The sequence below is a fragment of the Periophthalmus magnuspinnatus genome, chromosome 23 (genome assembly GCF_009829125.3).
Source record: "Periophthalmus magnuspinnatus isolate fPerMag1 chromosome 23, fPerMag1.2.pri, whole genome shotgun sequence".
Lineage (NCBI taxonomy): Eukaryota > Metazoa > Chordata > Actinopteri > Gobiiformes > Gobiidae > Periophthalmus > Periophthalmus magnuspinnatus.
In genome coordinates, this window is record NC_047148.1 from 7,186,818 (window position 1) to 7,209,041 (window position 22,224).

At 42.6% G+C, this 22,224-nt stretch overlaps 1 protein-coding gene across 1 annotated transcript; it reads right to left on the minus strand.

Annotated features, from left to right (window-relative positions):
• Positions 1 to 763: 763 nt before the first annotated feature.
• On the minus strand, positions 764 to 15,915 carry LOC117391890 (NXPE family member 3-like). Its single transcript, XM_055231900.1, has 5 exons — positions 15,601 to 15,915; positions 2,053 to 2,348; positions 1,879 to 1,946; positions 1,529 to 1,723; positions 764 to 1,336 (listed from the first exon to the last, which is right to left on the minus strand). Exons 1-5 carry the CDS (start codon positions 15,832 to 15,834, stop codon positions 783 to 785), a joined length of 1,347 nt encoding a protein of 448 aa, XP_055087875.1. The 5' UTR covers positions 15,835 to 15,915; the 3' UTR covers positions 764 to 782.
• Positions 15,916 to 22,224: the final 6,309 nt, after the last annotated feature.

Genomic DNA, 22,224 nt, shown 5'->3' on the forward strand with positions numbered 1-22,224 from the left:
CCCTGAGGTCTTCAAAGTGCGAGATGGTTCATATGGCAGTAACATTTCAGAGATGTACTTTGGTGCTAGGCCATGGAGAGACTTGTTCACAAGCAGAGTTGTTTTAAATTCTCTGAGCCACAGGAAGCCAGTGCAGAGACTTGAGGACAGGACATGTGTTTGTGCTTCCTGATTCTAGTTAAGACCCGAGCAGCAGTGTTCTGGATGTACTGCAGTTGTCTTGATGGTCGTTTGGAGAAGCCAATGAGCAAGCTGTTGCAGCAGTCTAACTTCCTGTAGACAAATGCATTGATAAGTCTCTCCAAGTCTGGTTTTGACAGTATACCTTAGATTTTTGCAATGGTTTTAGGTGGTGAAAAGCTGTACATGTTATTGATTTGATGTGGCTGTTAAAGTTCAAGTCTGCGTCCATTATTACCCTTAGATTTCTAGCCTCATATGAAGGTTTCAAAGAGAGAGGATGGAGCTGACTGCTGACACTTCTGTTTGTTTCTGTGGGCCAAAGATTATGACTTCAGTTTTGTCTGAGTTTAGTGTCCACGCACTGAATCCACTGGTACATTTTCATCTGCTGCCAGTGGGACATAAATCTGAATAAATCTGCATGGACAGTTAGAGGCTACAACATGAAATTCATAGGAAACAAAAAGGCGGTTACAGGCATAGGTTAAAATATACTGCACACAATAAAAGTATAAGTACTTGTATAAGTAAACTTTTAATGTCTTAACACATTCCAGTACATTTTATAACGTTTCCTTCTTTGTTCTTTGTTACAACATTCAGTTTCCATGTTCAGGACATGTGTAGGACAGCACTCCGTCAATCATTTGTTTGATGATTTTTGGTTGTGGGTGGAGGTTATGGGGAAGGTAATGAGCCTGTCCCATCTCCCAAGCATCCAACAGGAACACCCCAGTATCTTTGAACACAGCCCGAAGCACCTTGTCCAGCTTCAGGGAGTACCAGTCACTGTTAGTCAGACTCTCGTACAGGTTCAGGTCTTTCATGTTGCCACTTCGGATGATGACTTTGGTGTCTGGAGCCCGGTTTAGCAAATGTAGAACTGCTTTGCGAATTGTCATGAGGCGCTGATAGTAGACCTCTATGGGAAAAGTGCTAAAGTGAGCCCAGACGCCTATCACTACCACAGTGTTGGGTCCACCGGTCACTCCATCCAGTTCATTAGCCACGTATCGCAGCTGGGACACAGGGACATATGTAAAGCGAAGAGGAGGCCCATGACAGCGGAAAGTCACCACAATGTCATTGGCGTAGTCGACCGCCAAGCCCGGGCCACTCTGTGGTGAACTGTGCTTGTCAAACCTCTGAAGGTCTGAAACAGACAGAGTTTGAATAAAATTAGGATCTCAGGCAGAGAATGCTCTAGCCAAGCAATTTTCCTCCAGGGGATAAGGTTCATTATATCACAAAATCATGTACAAATATTTGCAAAACTAATTCTTCTGGTTAAATAAAAGATGATTATTTGGTAGAAGGGTGTGAGTGTCCAAATTATCCTACATACTTGGTAGTGTTTTTGTGATATAAAGGTAGTACTGTCTGATGGTGGAGTCTCCAAACAGATACAACTGTTTCCCCTTGAGACAGGCAATGATGACTGAGGCATTGTTGAACTGGCGTACTGCAGGGCCACGTAGTGGTTGCCACTGGTTGTTGAAATAATATCCGGAAGGTCCTTGGCTCCCAACATTTGGCTCACCTGAACAAAGAAGAAAAAAAAAGAATGGATTTACAATAAGTTTAAAAATGTTTTAAACTATTCTGTTTATGGACAACCTTCTCATTACAGTGGGGAACTTTTTTCTCTCTGTATTTTCCTTATAATGAGAAAGAAACAAGGCAACAAGGCAATACCTGCTTTTGGCAAAATCATGATAGTGTCACTTCCCGCAGCCTCAATTGGGGCATTCAAGTTGATTCCTCTACAACACAGACAGATATTGCTCATTTAAATCTACCTCTACGTTTGATTGGAACAAGTATTTTAATGTGCCAATAATTTAACAAAGATTGATATATCATCCCTACTTTTGGAAGAGAGCTTCTTCGTCCTTGCTGGTTTTCTGGCTGTATCTTAATTTGAAGTGGCTGATACGAGTGTCACAGCTCAGTTTTGGGGGTTTGTAGCAGAACCATTGCTCTCCAGTGTTGAGGTCGGTATAGTTACACAGTGGAGCTTTGTTCATATCCAGGCACACGTTACATGTGGTCCTGTGTTTAACCGATCCAGACTTGAAGCCACTGCCGAAGAAGATCCTGTCGGGCTCCTCCTCTGTCAAGCGTTTTAAGACAGTGATGGACTCACTAGTGTGCACCAGCATGACCTACAGAGAACCAACACCAGTGGTTATTTCTGAGTATGATACTCCCAGCCCCAATGCCGACAGTGTAGGGCACATGTGTCAAACTCAAGGCCTGGGGGCCAAATGCGGCCCTCCACATCATTTTATGTGGCCCTCGACAGGGTAAATTAAAAGGTATGATGGTCTTAAAATCTCAATTTATCAGGAGATACAGTTACACAGCCATATATAAGACAGTTACTATTTTCCACTATTTACATATATACACATAGGTAAGCAGAGTTAAAAACAAGTACATTGGTCACGTACTATAGATTTTATTGAGTTGATGAATGAAGCTATTGGTATCATAGTACTAAGTTTTAGAGTTTTTTGTAGATTGTTCCAGTCGTTGGGTGCAGCGAACTGAAATGATTGACCAAAAGATGTACGGACTCGTGGGGTGATCATGGTGATAATGTTAGTGGAACATAGGTTATGTGTGTTATTAGAAATATTGATGAGTGAGCGAAGATAGAGAGGGGTTTTACCAATTAATGTTTTATAGATGAATTTGTACCAATTTATTAATCTGCGGTAGTGAAGTGACGGCCAGTCAATCTGTGAGTACAGATGACAGTGATGGGTAGTGAAAGGGGCACCTGTGACAAAACGGATTGCTGAGTGATAAATGACATCAAGTTTATGGAGGAGAGTTTTTGATGCTGACCTGTAGATGATGTCACCGTAATCAAAGATAGGGAGAATTGTCATTTTGACAAGGGTGTGTTTTGCGGAATGGGTAAATGAGGATTTATTGCGATATAGAAAGCTGATTCTTGATTTGACTATGGAAAGTAATGTGTTAATGTGAATGTCAAAAGAAAGTGTATTGTCAAGCCATATGCCTAAGTATTTGTAAGAATTTACTAGTTGTAGATGTGTGCCGTCTAGGGATGAGATGTTGGCGTGGTAGGGAATCTGAGGTAAATTTCGGTTGAAAATCATATATTTCATTTTGGTTGTGTTTAAAAGAAGACGAAGGTTGGAAAAGACGTGTTGGAGACTGGTGAAACTGTTTTGTAAAGAGCGGAGGGCTGTGTTAAGGCACAGGCTGGATGTGTACAGAATGGTGTCGTCAGCGTATAAATGTATGTGGGAGGCGCCAGCAGCAGAAACTACATTATTAATGTAGATTTTAAAAAGGGTTGGTCCTACTTTGGACCCTTGAGGAACCCCTGTGGTCAGGGTTAGAGGGTCAGATTGATGCCCCTCAGCTCGCACCAACTGAGTGCGTCCCGAGATGTAACTCCTAAACCATGCCAGGCACTTCTCTGAGAAGCCTATCTGCTGAAGTCTGCTGAGCAGGGTGTTGTGATCTACTAAATCAAAGGCTTTAGCCAAGTCCACAAAGACAGCCACACAATATTCTTTTTTATCTATGGCACTTATGATGTCATTTAAAATCCTAAGTCTCGCAGAGATACACCCATGGCCAGTTCTAAAGCCAGATTGCATATCTGTAAGGATGCTATGGGTTTCGAGATATTGTGTAAGCTGTTGATTGATTAGTTTTTCAATGACTTTGGAAAGGCAAGGCAGGATGGAGATAGGCCTGTAGCAGTTAAGGTCTAGACCAGGGGTGTTCATTACGTCGATCGTGATCTACCAGTCGATTGCGAAGGCATTTTGGGTAGATCACGTCCCGTCATCCATCCAGTCACATGACTAATATACAGGACAGCCAGTCAGATTACACCTGACCCTAGGTCACATCATGGGCGCTGCACACGCATAAACAAGCGCGAGTTAGTTTAACTCTATAGCATCGGATCCTATCGTTGTCGATAGAGCGCGGTTGTGGACTTTCCAGCAGCGTAACTCCGCGCCCAGTCGTGCTCTCATGTAAATTCAAATGGTGTCTCAAAGCGGAGACATGGGGCTATCTAAATATTTTACCATCATTACGGTAATCTGCCTCTGTTGTCCCTCGAAGGTGATGAATGAGAGCGCGGGGGCTGCGGGGATTTTCACACTCATTTATTTGATGCGTAAAAAAAAAAAATACGGATGGATGTGTAAAATAGAAGTAGTTGTGTGAAAAAATGCTGTAAATTCTGATACTTCGATTAACATGGTTTTTTTGCTATAAAAAAAGACAAAACCGTAATCAACATGATTAGCTCTGTTATCGCTTTCAAACGAAAAATGCAATTTTACTCCTGGCTGGCTGTCAGAAGCTACTGCCCGAACTATACATCCCTCACTGATTCCATTCAGTGCAAGTCAGAGCAGTAATCATCATTCAAGTAATTATGAACATGTAAGAAGTTCAGTTGTGTTGTGCAGTATTATCTCAGAATGTTGTGCAAGGTACATGAAAATGCACTGTACATGTAAGAATTAATAATACATTTACAAATAAATATATGTTTAACATTTTTGTATTAGGTGGTAGATCTTTCAGAAATGATCATTTTAAAAGTAGCTCACATACTGAAAAAGTCTGAACACCCCTGGTCTAGACTATCACCCCCTTTGAAGAGTGGAGTGGTTGCTGCTGACTTCCACTCCAGGGGTAGCTCACCGGATTGTAGTGAGAGGTTAAACAGGTGAGTAATAGGTGCCACGATGATGGGTGCTGCTAACCGCAGAAAGAAGGGATCCAATGTATCCAGCCCAGCTGCTTTATGAGTGTCCAACTTAAGAAGCTCCCTGAGCACATCATTCTCTTGTAGGAGTTGGAATGCAAAAGGAGGGATGGTTGAAGGGAGGGAGTTATGATTAGGTAATAAGTCAGAGGAACTGACCAAAGCAGTAGTGAAGGCATGACCAGCTTGGATGAAATGTTTATTGAGCATATATACCATGGTGGCCTTGTCTGAAACTATAGTCTCCTCGGATTTAATTGCAATTGGCAAATGTGCAGATGAATTTTTATTTTCCATAGTTTTAACTGTCTGCCAGAATTTTCTAGGGTTTGAGCTACATTTTAGGAAATTGATTTTTATAGTATTCAGATTTTGCCTTTCTGATTGATTGTGTACAACGATTCCGATCTGATCTAAAGGACTGCCAATCAATAAGGGTCTTGGATGCCCTAGCTTTGTGCCAGAGTGTGTGTTTGAGACGGATCAGCTCAGTCAGCTCAGTGCTGATCCAGGGGCTGAAACAATTTTTTATTCTGACCATTTTTAAGGGGGCGTGTCTGTTCAGGATAGAGATGAATGTGTTTTTGAAATGAGACCATGCATTCTCAACAGAGGGAATAAGGTTAATTCTGTGCCATTTTTCTTCTGCCAGATCATGCAAGAAGGCTTGCTCATTAAAGTTTTTAAGATGTCGTTTATAGATGGTTAATGGAGGAGACTTAATATTTGTACCATTTCTTATGCAAACAATACTGCAATAATCACTGAGACTCTGGCAGAAAACTGCAGATGTGTACTTTGACGGTCTGTTAGTGACAATGACATCAATTAGGGTTCCTTTTTCATGCAAAGATTTACTGATGAATCTGGTTGGAGCCTCAACAATTTGAGAGAGATTTAAGGCATCCAGTTGGAGTTGCACCGAGGTGGGTGGATTAAGCATATCCCAGTTCAAGTCACTGTGAACAATATACAAATATATTACAGTATGTTCTGTGTGAAATACATGCTGTGTGACACATATTCTTAAAGCGACATTGATTTGTAGTGTATTATAGATGCTTTTAAAGGTACTGTATGATAAAATCTTAAAGCGACAGTAGCTTGCAGTGTGTGCTGGATGATTTTAAAGGTGCTGTATGATCCATATTCTTAAAGCTACATTAGTTTGCAGTTTGTGTGCTGGAGGCTTTTAAAGGTGCTGTGTGACACATATTCTTAAAGCAACATTGGTTTGTAGTGTATTATAGATGCTTTTAAAGGTACTGTATGATAAAATCTTAAAGCGACAGTAGCTTGCAGTGTGTGATAGATGATTTTAAAGGTGCTGTATGATCCATATTCTTAAAGCTACATTAATTTGCAGTGTGTGCTTGATACCTTAATAGGTGCTGTGTGATTAAACCCACAGTGTGTGTTTTATTTTGAACTAGTTTTTGATTGTAGATTAAGTGCAGCGTGATACACACTCTTGAAGTGACAGTACAAATTTCAAATTTCAAAATTAATAATACGGTAAAAAAATTGTATTAATTCTAATAAACAATATTCTTATAATAACCAATTTTTTATGTTTTAGACATTTTGGATTTTAATTTAAAAACGCTGAAATTGATTATACAAAATGGCACAACAATTTATCAAAATGACTGAGCTCCTAGAGCATTTACAGAGCAAGATTTGTGAGGAGGAACCAGATCCTAAACAAGCTAAAGCTAAAATCACACTGATTAAAACGCTGTTTAGTAAATATAGTGCAAAACGGTTAGTTCATTGCGGTAAAGATGCGCTTGCCCCAACCAATGCCCAATGGGAAAAAATCATGAGCTACCACACGGCAAAGGTCATACATCATCAGACACACCCAGTCTGGACTGTTCGTGGCAAGATGTTGAACGAAGACAAAATTAAACAACACCAAGACAAACTAGAGACTGCACAAAAAATTGAAAAATGGGCTAAGCAACTACAAATCCAGAAGCATGAACAGACACTGGCCTATGTACTGGTCTTAAAACCCAAACAAAAGGCAGGAAAAGTGGTGGCATTCAAGAAAATACCTGCCAAAGGAGAAGCTGAAACAGAAGAAGAAAAAACTACGAGCGCTGGTATTTACCCCGTACTTAAGAAGTACGCAAGAAATAATGGCAATGAGAAGAAACGTCATTCCTACAACACCAGAAGCAGCACCGGCTGGAACCAAAATTTGGAAAGTGCTGATGAAGGGGAGGAAAAGGAAGGTGCAAGACAACATGACAAAAGAAATTCTGTGAGACCTCATAGAAATTCATTTGACAATGGCATTTCTCACAGGGAGTGCACAAAAAGCCACTTAGGAGCTGAGTCTAAGCTAGAATCCCACCCAGACATACCTCGACTACAAACTGATTGGTTGATGGCTCCACAAGCACCCCCAACCCCCACCAGCTCCACACTATGCCACCCACCTTCGTACCAACCATCAGAAGCCAACCTGTTCGCCCCCACCACAGCAGAAGAAATGATACAAGGAGCAACACACAAAGTGAAGGGAGGAGCCTTGTCTCTGGTCCCACTTGGATCCACACCTATAGATGAAAATCTTCAAGATATCCAACTCCAGCTCAATGCACTAACAAACATTTTGGAATCACAAGTGGCAACAACACAAAAACTGACTGACCTGACCAGACACTGTGTGCCAAAGGGAATCTCAAGACAAACCAGTGACAGAACAAGTGACTCTGGCAGCTCTACTGGCCCAGATGAACCTAAGAAAACAACCAAAATAATACTAAGCCACTTGATAAAAGCATGCTACATGTCCTGGAACAAAGAGCTACACCATCAACACTGCCACCATCAGACGTTAAACCAGAAGAACCACAGCCAATCACGGGCTCGTTCACCGCCATAGTGGACATTGAGAGTGCACAAGACACATTCATAAATAGATCTATGACGCCCCTCCATGGAAAACGACAAGAGCCACCAACTGACCTGCTCGATTGGGGCCCAGGAGAAACACCCGGAGAAGCCCACATTGCACCACTGAGAGTAATGCCCGGACATACGCCACTGTACCAACCATTTCAACTTAAAGATTTTAACTCCTTGATGATGAGCCTCCCACGCATCACCCAGAGTGGACTGGCCTGGCTCCGTGCTCTGCTTAAGTACACAGCAGGAGAAACCCTCTGCTGGGGAGACATACAAGTCTTGGTGAGAGCCACTGATGAGACAACTGCAGAAAACATACGTGGAGCAATACAACAAAAGCTTCATGCACCAATTCAAAGTAACACAGGCCTGGTCACATTCAAGCTTCACCTGTCAGAAGAACTGAAAAGCCGCTTCCCAACTATGCTCCATGATGGACTGCTGTCCCTGCAGATGAAGAGCGGTGAAGATTACCACACATACAAACAAAAAGCCAAGGCACTATTCTATGACACAACAGGAGAACCCCTGCAGACAGGAACTGGATCCACAGTGATGTTTTTCTCAGCTCTGGTAAGAGGACTACCAAAACCAGTTCAAGAACGCTTGAGTGAAGTAGTGGGCCTCCACTCTAAGCCAGAAGAAGAATTTGACATGCAATGCAGCCACTTTGTCTCTAAATGGCTCCAGTCTAAAAGTGAAAATGAAGAGCAGAAACTAAATATGGAAATGGCTACACTAAAATTACAACAAAAAAAACTCCAGGAAGAAGTCAAAGAGAAAGAAAACAAGAAGAAAACTACAAAGGTACTGACAGTCCAAGAAGAAGATAAAGAAGAAACTTCCACAACCAGTCAACTTGCTGCTGCAATCAAGATGGTCATGCAACAACAACAAGCTCCACCTGTCCAACAACCAGCAGCTCCTGCTACAGCTCAAATGAACCCAGGAGTTATAATCTACACGGCTCCTGGAGGAAGAGGAGGACATGGAAGAGGATAAGGAGGAATAGGAAGAGGGAGAGGAGGAAACATGAGTATGCAACCCAATAAATGTTATGCATGTGGTGGAATTGGACATTGGTTAAGAGACTGCCCACTAAGGCAACAACAAATTCAGCCACAACATGGATACAATCAGGTGCCGCCACAACAGGGGTACAATCAAAATTTCATGCAAAATGCTCAGCCGCTGATGCAGCAGGTCCAACCACAGATACAACAAGCTCCAACCATGGTGACACAACAAAGTCCAGGACAATATGGACTACCCCAAGCCCCAAGAATGATGCCACTTCTCCGTGACAACTATGCTCAATATCCTGATGACCACGGGTGTTTTCATGAATATGACAACTGAAGGGGCCTACAGCCATACCAAGGCCAGTCGCTGAAACCATGGAAACCAATGAACCAGCGAACCAATGGTGGCTTTGATGATAAATGGACAGAAGATATGTTCTTTAGTGGACTCAGGAGCCACAGTTTCCTGCATAAGACACCCATTTCCACTGACTACAAAGACTATGTCCATTTCCGGCTGTTTAGGAAAACCAGAAACAAAATATTTCACTGAACCATTGGCAGTAAGCATGGAGGATTTAACTACTGAACATGAATTTCTATACCTACCAGATTGTGAAATCTCGCTCTGCGGAAGAGATCTTATGTGCAAACTCTCATTGTCTCTAGTTTTCTGTCCAGAAGGACACAAACTACTCACAAAATCACAGACTATCGCATTGATAAGAAGCCTGGAACCAAAGAACCACACCAAGATTTTATACTTGTCCCCTGATGTGATAGAAGATTTGAAAGCACCAACCACAGTCTACTGGACACAAGTCCTAACTGATCCGGAGGCAGTACAGCTATCAAGAAGGGTGGCCATAATGAAATGCAAAGCTCACACTAAAGGAAATCATGTAGCAGACACAGCCGCAAAACAAGTTGCCAACTACAATGAAAGAGCAATGGCTGCCCGAAGATCCTCAACTACAAATGGAGAAACTAACACAGAAACACAAGACAAAATACCAGAAATGCCTGACACAGCACCAGAAACGACACCACAAGGAATCATCAAAAAAACATATGTAAGAGAAATCCAACAAGCAGCTGGAGCATATGAACATTCTGTCTGGACACAGAGAGGAGCTAAAAAAGATGAAGATGGACTATGGAGAAACCATGAAGGAAAAGTTGTTGCACCAGTACCACTCTTACAGATGCTATTTGATGAATATCATGGACCAACACACAGAAGCTATGAAGCACTCCTGAAACACATTGACCTTTGGTGGCCCCCACACATGAAATCGCTTTTGCGATATTGGATTGACACTTGTCACACCTGCCAAACTATGAACCCCAAGAAGACCTGTAAACCTCCACCTGGCACTTTTACACTTCCAAATAAACCTTTTGAGAAGATTGTGATGGATTTTACGGATATAGGCCCTGACATGCGCATTCGCGGTTTTTGTTATCTTTTAGTGATTGTGTGCGAGTACACTAAATGGGTAGAAGCATTTCCGTGCAAAACAGAGTCAGCTAAAGAAGTTGTTAAACATTTAGTGCAGGAGGTAATCCCTAGATTTGGTGTCCCTTATCAGATCAGGTCAGATAATGGAACTCATTTTACAGCTAAGGTAGTCCGCGACACATTAAAGGCCTTAAACATTTCTCAGCATTTTGGTTGTATCTACCATCCTTCAAGCCAGGGTCAAGTTGAACGTATGAATGCTACTATTAAGAGAAAACGAGCTAAGGTTTGGCAAACTTGCAAAATAGATTGGGTCACAGCTCTTCCTGTTGTCTTGATGGACATCAGGAACAGTGTAAACAGAACCACATGTTTTACACCTCACATGCTTTTGACTGGACAAGAAATGCACAAACCAATTGGACCTTTCAACGAGGACTTTCCTTTCCTTGACTGGGACAAACAACATCATGACTGTGTCCAAATGCTGCAGAAAATAGTCTCTGAAATGCACAAATGTAGAGAAAGGACTCACACTGTTCAAATGACTCCAGACGCTGACAATGACCTGGCCCCTGGTTCCTGGGTCTACATTAAAGTACACAAATGCAACAACTGGACTCAACCTTACCAAACTGGACCCTACAAAATCACTCAATCAACCTGGAGATCTGTGCAGGTCCAGCACGGCGATTCTAAGTTCTGGTACCATCTATCACATTGCATCAAGTGTCCAGTGGACCCCACTCTACGTACCCTTGCCGAAGTTCGCGCTGACATCAACACAGCAGCTCCAGAACCAGATGGGGAGGGACCAGGCACACCCAACCCCGGGGCTCCGGGAGGGGAAGAAGAGAGAGAAAAAGGGGGAGTATAGACCATGCCCTCATTTTCCATGTACCTTACCTGAACTTCTTTATTTTTTCTTAATCATTTCTATTTTTCTTGTTTTAGCTTGGTGGTATCTACAAAATAGTGAGATGAAAGAGGACCTCAGACAGGCAAAAAGATCAACCACAAACGCGACAAATATAACAAGTGACATGCACCCTCCGGCTGGAGGGGATCGCAAAAATACAGGTATGAAACGGAGAGCACTGAAAAGGGCACCAAGAGAAACAGGTTTAAAATTTAGAGGAAAAATATTCACTATTAATTGTTTAGAAGGACAGGACTGTACAGCACAATTTGACGTATGTGACTTTCTGACCTGCACGACTGACCCTTATGAACTCTCAAATAGAAAAATCTCTATTGTATATTACAATTGCCTCAACTACTGACTGGACCAATAAACACAAGCCAGACTTTCCACAAAATCCTACTTTACCTAAACGTCTCACTATAATAAGAAGCCCCAAGCCATATCCACACTGTAATGCAGTCATTTTAACACTGAAATCACCTGCTCCATCTGATAATAGTACATTTATCCTATGCCTACTTAAGTCAGTGGGAGACATTACAACAAAGTTTTCATTATATGTACATCCACGCCCACCATCACGAAACGCCAGCATTGTTAAGTATTTTGAAGAACTATCTATGTCCCAAGTAATCTTTCTAGAGACAGGTGCAGACATTGGAGCAAATTTATGGTTAAAATGGGTTCAATATACTACTAAAACTATGACTAATGAGAATTGCTTTGCATGCGCCTCGGCTAGGCCACAATTGACTACTGCACCTGCCCCTTATAACAATGATACAGACATGATATGTATGCTCAAATTGTTTACACACGAAACTTTCGATAGCACTGATAACTGTTATCATTTAGACAAAGTATTTCCAGTTGTCACTTCTAAAGATGTGCCATTCAATTGGGCTGTTGGAGACAGAAAATACACCTGTTTTGCGAGCAGGACACATACAAACCCTGACAAACAATTTGGAGACTTTACTGACTTGCATTGTAACAGAACATTAATGTCTGAACCTTATGCGGACTTATTCCATCATTCCCTGTCAAGAGCAGATATTTGGTGGCTCTGTGCAGACCTACACTTACATGCTATGCTACCCAAGACCTGGACTGGACAATGCACCCTGGTAATGCTTATTATCCCTTTTACTCTTATACCTGCTGACGCATTTCCCACTATTGACGACTTTAAACTACCTAATAATCCATATGCTATTAAACTACACCAAATCCAGAAACGATCTGTGTTATTCCCTTCCAAAGACAAACCCTTAGGCTCATTCAATAAAGACATTTATCTTAATGCTGTAAACACACCCTGTTGTGTCCCAGATGAATATAAGGCCCAGGATGAGGTTTTGGCAGGTTTAGCCTCTATTTTGTTTTCATGGGTCACATCCAATAAAAATGTAGCCTGGATAAATTACTTATATTATAATCAACAAAGATTTTTGAACTTCACTATTGAAGCTCCAGAAGGAATAACTGAACAACTGGGTCCCACATCTCTGATGGCCTGGCAGAACCGTATAGCTTTAGATATGTTATTAGCCAAAGAAGGTGGTGTATGCTCTATGTTTGGTACTGAGTGTTGTACTTACATTCCCAATAACACTGCCCCAGATGGAAGTGTCACAAAAGCCCTGCTTAAACTCAAATCATTAGCTTATGAATTATCTGAAAATTCAGGGATCCCCAACAATTCTTGGTCAGCCTGGTTCCACAGAATATTTGGTCCCTGGACAGGAACCATTGTCTCTGTTTTCACTACTATCATGATCATCATTGCAGTACTTATTATAATTGGATGTTGTGTGGTCCCCTGCTTTCGTAATCTTATTGAACGACTTATCACTACTGCTATAGCTAAACAACAACCACACGCTCAGCTTTTGCATTTGTCTGCCTCTGAACCCCTACTGATGAATAATTCGCCTGATGACTCTGACTTTGAAACTGACTCAGTTTAAATTTTATTTTATTCTTGGTGTTTCCTTCAGTAGCTGCTCTTTGTTTCATCCATGCTGTCCGAGTGTCATACACATTTTATAAATCTGAGTGTCACATATTTTACACAATGTTTTATGATTTGAAGCTCTGCTAACATTTTATGAAATTATCCACTTGATATTGATAATTTTTATATATTTTTTATGTTTTAGCTAAGACTTATGATTTTCTGGGTGGTTTATTTTATTTTTGTTGAAAGGTAGCGACTGGCGCCTTTCTTTTAGTGATCACATGTGTATGTGATCAAAAGGGGGAGTGTGAACAATATACAAATATATTACAGTATGTTCTGTTTCCCACGAGACGGTGTCATTTCTTACTCTCAGACATAATGTTACATTTTGGCCAAGGCCACATTTCGCACTTCTTCACAATAGCTTCTTTGATACAGAACGAGTGACACCCACCCTGAGATGATTAAAAACACGCGCAACTCGCAAATTGTCAGACTCTGCATTTGATGTTACATGGACTTTGCATCTGATTCTGCTGTACGCTGCCTTTAACCCGACTGTAAAATAAAAATCTACAGAATGATTCCCGAGCCTCTGCGCCTGTTCTTCTGACAACAGAACAGAAACCGACATCACCTAGCAACAAAAATTCAGAGGATGTGTATGGAGCAATGAGTTCACTGAGGGCAGATAGGGCACAGGCAGGGGCAGATGGTGGTCTATAACAGCCAGCTACATTGATAGAATAATTCTTAGAGAGACGGATAGTCAGTACTAGCAGCTCAAACTGTTTGGACACAGATCTAGACAGTAGGACAGAGCATTGCAAACTGTCCTTACAGTAAATGGTGACTCCACCGCCCTTAGTAAGTCTGTCCTGTCTGAAGATATTGTAACCAGAAAGAGCTACAGCTGTATTAGGCACAGATTTTTTAAGCCAAGATTCTGAAATGACCAAAACATCAGGGCTAGCAGACTGGACATATACTTGCAACTCGTCCAACTTAGGAAGAAGACTTCGGATGTTTAAATGCATTAGACCAAGACTTTTACGGTTACAAAAACTATCGTATGTAATTTGATCTTTAAAAGTGTTTTTAGATAGAGGGGTAACAACAGAGGGAAGAGAGATATTAGTGAGGGAGCTATGGTCAGGACCTGGGTTGGGCTGAATGTTACCTGAAATCAGTAACAAAAGGACAATTAAACATCTTTGTATAAAATATTTGCTAATGTGACCTTTTCTAATGTTCTTGTCTGGGACAGAAATATAAGCACAACTAAAAGGAATGACAAAATTGTCCTGTAGGGCAACATTAGATGGGTCAGATCCAAGAAATCAGGACAAGGGATGAAGGTGATGGTGCATCTTCTTTTGGATGTATTTCACAGGTTCCCCTGCCTGGCAGAACAGGAGTGTGAAATGTATAGTAACATTTGGGTTCATGATGTAGGCCATCAATAATGTGTAAAAATAGTAACCACGATGTAATCAGGAGGCGTGACATTGTTTTTCACGTGTCCTTCGAGCCTGTCCAATAGAAATCCAGTAGCTGTAATCCGGTTCGTGTTTCACGTTGATTTCCCCATCGGGGGGATTCAATGAGAATCTGATCCACGCAGGTCTCAAACCAGGGAGGCGTGCCAGCAAAAAGCGCTTAACTTCATATGATATGAGCTCATCAATAATCAGGGTAGCGCGGTGTAATCCAGTCCGGATTTTCAGCGTCCCTCTGAGTCAGCTGGAGTGGTGACATAGGCCACAAATCTCAAAACCAGGAGGTTGATACCGATACTAGCTATGCTGTGGATAAATGAGCTAAAGTCAGCCCCGTGTGGAATAAAATACAATGACACCAATATCGAGAGTGAAAGAATGACTTTCCTTTATGCTGCGTGGTAGGAGCTCATCAATCCATCAGCCAGCGCGGAGAAACAGTCACACAGCTCACACCGGATTGCGGCGGCTAGCAGGTTAGCTACGTCCATCGAAAACTCCACGTCCGAGGCGCAAATTAACAAGTTATAAAATTTGTTTGATTTATTTTACATCTGGCCCTTTGGGAGCAGCCATTTTGCTGATGTGGCCCTCGATGAAAATGTGTTTGACGCCCCTGGTGTAGGGACTTGGGAAGTAAGCCAATGTAAGGCATATTATCATATCTTTTTTTTTTTTTTTTTTTTTTTTACCAGAATATAGATATGTATATTGTGTGCAGAATTTGGCCATAAAAAAAAACCAAAAAAACCTTGTCGATCTGTAATTGTGTGCTGTGAGACAGGAGCACCATGACACTGAAGCTCTATACTGGGAGCTGCTGACTCTGAGTTTATGAATATCAATCTCTTACCTCTACATTCACCGTTCCGTTCCACAGCAGAGGAAACACTGCAGTGAAGGTCCCGTTGAGGTGGTCCTGCACCTGTCCCACTACACCTGCCCCTAGCTGCTGGTTCTGGAGCTTGGCGATAACAAAGTCCCCTCCGCTCCTCTTTGGGTTTCCATAGAAATCCTTCATCTGGATTGTAACCGCCAACTTGTCACCCATATACCAGCCTTCCTTTTGAGGTACAATAGTGAACATGCTTTTGGAGGCACTAGTCGTCAAATTCAGTGAAAACGGTTTGGGCAGAGACAGAGTTTCAGGCCAGGTTATAGAGTCCAGAAGTTTGCGTCCTTCTTCCACATTTGCTGAAGAGAGATATTTGTAACTACAACTGTGGAGCTCAGCTTTAGACTGCGTTGTGGACGTCTCTAATGGTGACACTGAGGTTGTTAAGTCAAAAGTTGATCGCGTGAAGCAGACTGTAACTCTTTTGTACCACTGATGTAACCCCAAGTTGAAGATCTATAAACAGAACAATATGTAAAGAACATGTGGACATTTCGTCAACAGCCCTCATTTTCCTGGGTAAAATAAATCCATATTTAAATACCAGGTAGTCGATAGCAAGATAGATCATCACAGACAGCATGTCAATGCCTTCACTACAATGTAAATACTTCATTGGAGGAAGCTTCTGTTTTTAGAAAAGTGGGCATTGTTAAAATTAATTAGAAATGTTAAAATTCTGAATTATTTTGCACAGAAAAAAACAATTGACTTACATTACATGTACATTCATAAAGTTATTTTGTGTTCTATTTTGACATTTAGATTAGGTTAGCATTAGCTTTGAGACACAAATAGCTCATTTAGAAACTTACAAGTTTCCACCACCATCGATGATTATCCATCTGTAACCTGCTGATAGCTGTCTGTCTGATTTACATATTGTATTTACATACACTATATAAAAAGACAGACCTTTTTCCTCACTGTCTGACAAGAAATCAGACTTAACTTTTCCTGTTTTAGGTTAATTAGGATTACAGAAATTATTTCTAATTCCTAAATGCCAGAATAAGAGATGGATTTAAAAAAAAAAATTTCTCCTTACTTTCTTCAGAGTCAGAGGTTTATATACAGTAAGATTCCTATGCCTTTAAACAATTTGGGAAAACCCAGATGATGATGTCATGTCTTTGGAAGCTTTTGATTTCTTTGTTTATTGACAACATTTGAGTAAATTAGAGACACGCCTGTGGATGTATTTAAAGGCACACCTGAAACACACTGCTTCTTTGTGTAACATTATGGGAAAGTCAAAAGAAATCAGCCAAGATATCAGGAAGATAATTGTGGACTTGGACAAGTCTGGTTCATCCTTGGGTGCAATTTCCAGATCCCTGAAAGTGCCACTTTCATTTGCTCAAACAATTAGCCTATACACAAGTATTAACACCATGGGAATGTCCAGCCATCATACTGCTCAGGAGGGAGACAGGGCCTGTGTTAGAGCTGAAGATCTTTGCCCAAATCCAACAGAACCTGGCGGGACCCAACAGGTTCGGCCTGATTCAGGTTTAAGTTCTATCATTTTACACAGACTCAGGCTGGGCTCAGGTTCTCGTGGTCGTGTGGCTAGTTTCTATGAGCGCAAAAAAGCCACAAAATGGTGTGCTGTGGAAGTGAAACAGAGGCTTGCCTCTGGCGATTATGGTTTTGATTGCACCATCTACTGAACTTTTGAGCATGTACATGATGAGCTAGTGAGTTTTGCGAAAAAAGCCTGCAAAGGTGAAACAAACGATTACAGAGAAGTGAATGAATGAATGAATGAATATTGTTTATTTGAGCATTATAAAAAAACAAACAAAAACAAAACAGTGTACACCCAGATCCCAAGTTTGTGCTCAAAAGGAGTAAGCCGAAGTAAAATACTTGTGTGCGCTTACCCCCCAAACGATTACAGAGAAGTGTGCTAGCTTTTGCTGTAAAGACATTAGGCCTTGTACTGTTGTAAATGTTTGAAGATCTGGCACAAGAGCTGATCAAGATTGAGCCTGTGTATGGGATGGTCCCCGCAAACTCTCTTATTCTCAGTCATCTGACAGTTGCGAAAAAGTGCATGGACATTCATTTTCAGTTCAATTCATTTTATTTTTGTAACGCCCAAAATCACAACAGTTGTCTCAAAGGGCGTTCTTGTTTTGGTTGATGGGGAAAACCAGAGTACTCGGAGGAAACCCATCCAGACATAGGGAGAAACATGCAAAACTCCACACAGAAAGGCCTGGGCGACCCGGGGATCGAACCAAACCTTCTTGCTGTGAGGCATGAGTGTTGCCACTCAGCCACCGTGCTGCCTACACACAAAAACAAACAGGAAAATCAAACAACAGGAAAAATCAGACAAAACAAGAAAAATCGGCCAGGCAAGGAGGAGGGGCGTGGAGGAGGGCCAGGCGGGGAGGAGTAGAGCCAGGCGAGGAGGATGAGAGCCAGGCGAGGAGGAGAGGGAGGCGGGTGGAGGAGGTCCAGGCAGGGAGGAGGAGAGGGTCCAGCTGTCATCGGGACATCTGAAAGAGTTACACTCCACAGGGGGAGTGGGACAGGGGACAACATGTGAATAACATTGCTGATGAGAAAATAGGAGGAAGCAGAGGATAGTGCTCAGGTTGCCATACGTCCCCCAGCTAGTTATCTCCTACTGCAGCCTATCTTATCCCAGCCAATCTGGTCATAATTAGTTTGGTGTGACATTAAACTAAGTAACCTGGTCATAAGCTATACCGAAGAGGAAGGTTTTAAGCCTGGTCTTAAATACAGAGACTGTGGGGGCCTGTTTAACATCAGCAGGGACTTGATTCCATAGCACAGGAGCTTGGTAACTGAATGCTCTCCCTCCCACTGTACTTTTGGACACTCTAGGAACCACTAATAGTCCTGCATTCTGAGAGCGGAGTGCTCTGTTTGGCTGGTAGGGGACAATAGCATCTTGCAGATAGGATGGGGCCATACCATTTAGGGTTTTGTATGTCAGGAGGAGGACTTTGAATTTGATTCTAAGCTCGACAGGAAGCCTGTTAGGACTCTGGCCACTGCATTTTGGACCAACTTGAGGCTCCTTATAGTACTTTTGGGGCAGGCGGCGAGCAGAGAATTACAGTAATCAAGTCTGGAACAAATGCATGGATGAGTTTTTCAGCATCATTTTTAGGTAAAATATTTCTAATTTTAGTTATATTTTGCAGGTGAAAGTATGCGGTTTTATAAGCTAGGTTTATATGGGCTGTGAATGAGAGATTTTGATCAAATAGGACTCCAAGATTTTTTACAGTAGGGCTAGAAGCTATACTCACATTGTCACATTGTCAAGTGAGATTATCTGGTCCGACAGAGAATCTCTTCGACCTTTGGGACCAATGACAATGACCTCTGTTTTTTTCAGGATTTAAGAGCAGGTAATTCAAGGTCATCCAGGTTTTGATGTCCTTCACACAGGCACTGAGTTTATCTATTTGATCAGTCTGATTTGGTTTCATTAATAAGTACAGCTGGGTGTCATCAGCATAGCAGTGAAAATTAATGCCATGTTTTCTGACAATGTTACCCAATGGCAACATATACAGAGTAAATAGGATTGGACCAAGCACAGATCCTTGTGGAACACCACAGGCTACTTTAGAACAGGGAGAGGTGCACTGGTTTATACTAACAAACTGGTACCTATCTGATAGATAGGATTTAAACCATTTGAGGGAGGTCCCTCTGATTCCAATGTCACATTCTAACCTCTGCAGTAGAATGTTGTGATCAATGGTGTCAAATGCTGCACTGAGATCCACTAGGACCAGGACTGAAACCACCCCGTTATCAGCAGCTAGTAGTAAGTCATTTGTTAATTTAAGCAGTCTAGTCTCTGTGCTGTGGTGAGCTCTGAATCCAGATTGAAAATTTTCAAATATATTATTGTCCTGCACATGGCGGCAGAGCTGTTGCACCACCACTCGTTCTAAAATTTTTGAGAGGAAGGGAAGATTAGAGATAGGTCTATAGTTGGCTAGTTCATCAGGATTTAGGTTAGGTTTTTTCAAAAGGGGTTTAATCACAGCATACTTAAAGGGTAGAGGTAATCTCCACCTCATCAACAGGAGTAAATTTATCTAATATTATTAGAGGATCTATGTGGGATATTGGTATTACAGACTGGATTTGCTCAGAGCTGATTTTAGGAGTAGCTTTGTTGATTTTGTCTCTAATGGTTGTAATTTTGTAATCGAAGAATCGAAGAAAGTCATCACAACTAATGTTCGAGGGGATAAGAGACTCATTAGCGGTGTGGGAGTTTGTCAGCCTGGCTACAGTGCTGAACAGAAATCTGGGGTTATTTTTGTTTACTTCTATTAGATTTGAATAGTATCTGGTTCGGGCTTTCCGCAGAGCAGCCTTATAAGTGAGCAGGCAGAGCTTCCATGCCTTCAGAGACTGCTCAGAGCACGAGCGGCGCCAAAGCTTCTCTGTGCGTCTTACATGTTGTTTGAGTTTCCTGAGCTGTAACGTATACCATGGAGCCGGAGGTCTTGGTTTAATTCTTTTCTGTTTTAGCGGAGCTACAACATTGAGAGCAGATTTTAAGGTGAGCATTGTTCTGTCAAACAATTGATCAGTGACAATTGGATTAAAATTATTCTCATTGTCACATGACATATCTTTTAGTAATGGCTCAATAATTTCTTTAAACTCTGTAACCGACATGGCAGAAGAGAAGAGGGAAGATTTAGAGAAACGTAAGAATTTATTCAAGGATGGCACCATTGCAATGACTAGACAGACATGTGAATCAGAATCAGAAGACTTTTATTGCCATAGTCTGTGAACACAGTTCACAAACTAGGAACTTGATACGGTGAAAAAGTGCAACATAAACACACTGAATAAATACAAATACAAATACAAATAAGGGCATGCACAAAGTTAAAAAGATATGCTTAAAAAAATCAAATGAAATACTTAAAGGGAGAAAATATGTACAATAGCAGCATCAGAGCAACAGTGCAAAGTGGCTTATTAAAGTGACCGGTGTTATAAAGTGTCCAGTATAGTGCAGATATTATAAAGTGTTCATGAGACAAACAGCAGAGGGGAAGAAACTGTTCTTATGGCGAGAGGTTCTGGTCCCAATGGACCGTAGCCTCCTGCCAGAGGGAAGTGGCTCAAATAGTCCATGTCCAGGGTGAGAGGTGTCAGCTGCTATACGGCCTGCTCGCCCCCGAGTACAGGTCCTGCATAGATGGAAGGCTGCAGCCAATCACCTTCTCAGCAGAGCGCACAATGCGCTGCAGTCTCTGTCTGTCCCTGGCAGTGGCCCCAGCGAACCACACAGTGATGGAGGAGGTGAGGATGGACTCAATGATGGAAGTGTAAAACTGTACCATCATCTGGACTGGCAGCTTGCGTTTCCTCAGCTGCCGCAGGTGGAACATCCTCTGTTGGGCTTTCTTGATGAGGGAGCTGATGGTCGGCTCCCACTTGAGATCCTGGGTGATGCAGGTGCCCAGGAAGCGGAAAGAGTCCACAGTGGTGATGGGGGAGTCCGTCAGGGTGAGGGGAGGCAGGGGGGCTGTGACTTTCCTGAAGTCCACGATCATCTCCACTGTCTTCTGGGCGTTGAGCTCCAGGTTGTTGCTGCTGCACCAGGACACCAGCCGGTCCACCTCCCTCCTGTAGGCAGACTCATCGCTGTCCGAGATGAGTCCGATGAGGGTGGTGTCATCCGCAAACTTAACCAGTTTGACGGAGTCGTGGCTGGAGGTGCAGCAGTTGGTGTACAGGGAGAAGAGCAGGGGAGAAAGTACACAGCCCTGTGGAGATCCTGTGCTGATTGTCCGAGTGTCCGAGACATTCTTCCCCAGCCGCACGCGCTGTCTCCTGTCTGTCAGGAAGTCAGTGATCCACCTACAGGTGGAGTCAGGCACGTTGAGCTGAGCGAGCTTTTCCTGGAGCAGAGCAGGAAGGATGGTGTTGAATGCAGAGCTGAAGTCCACAAACAGGATCCTGGCGTAGGTTCTCGGGGAGTCCAGATGCTGGAGGATGAAGTGAAGGGCCAGGTTAATGATGTCGTCCACAGACCGATTGGCTCTGTAGGCAAACTGCAGAGGGTCCAGGAGGGGGGAGGTGAAGGACTTGAGGTGGTGCAGGACCAGGCGCTCAAAGGACTTCATGACTACAGACGTCAGCGCCACAGGTCTGTAGTCATTAAGTCCAGTGATCCTGGGCTTCTTGGGGACGGGGACAATGGTGGACAGCTTGAAGCAGGCTGGGACGTGACATGACTCCAGGGAGGTGTTAAAAATGTCCGTGAAGACAGGAGCCAGTTCCTCAGCACAGTGTCTAAGGGTGGAAGGAGAGACACCGTCTGGGCCCGCGGCCTTACGGGGATTCTGCTTCCTGAAAAGCTTAGTCACGTCCTGCTCCACAACTGTGAGGGCAGTGGGGGAGGAGGGGGGGTCCGAGGTGGGTTTGGAGGTAATGTCCATGATGGTGGGGGAGGAGGGGGAGGGGTGTGAAACTTCAAACCTCGCATAAAAGCCGTTTAACTTTTCTGCTAGTTGTTTGTTGTCCACGGCGGGAGGGGCTTTGGGCCTGTAG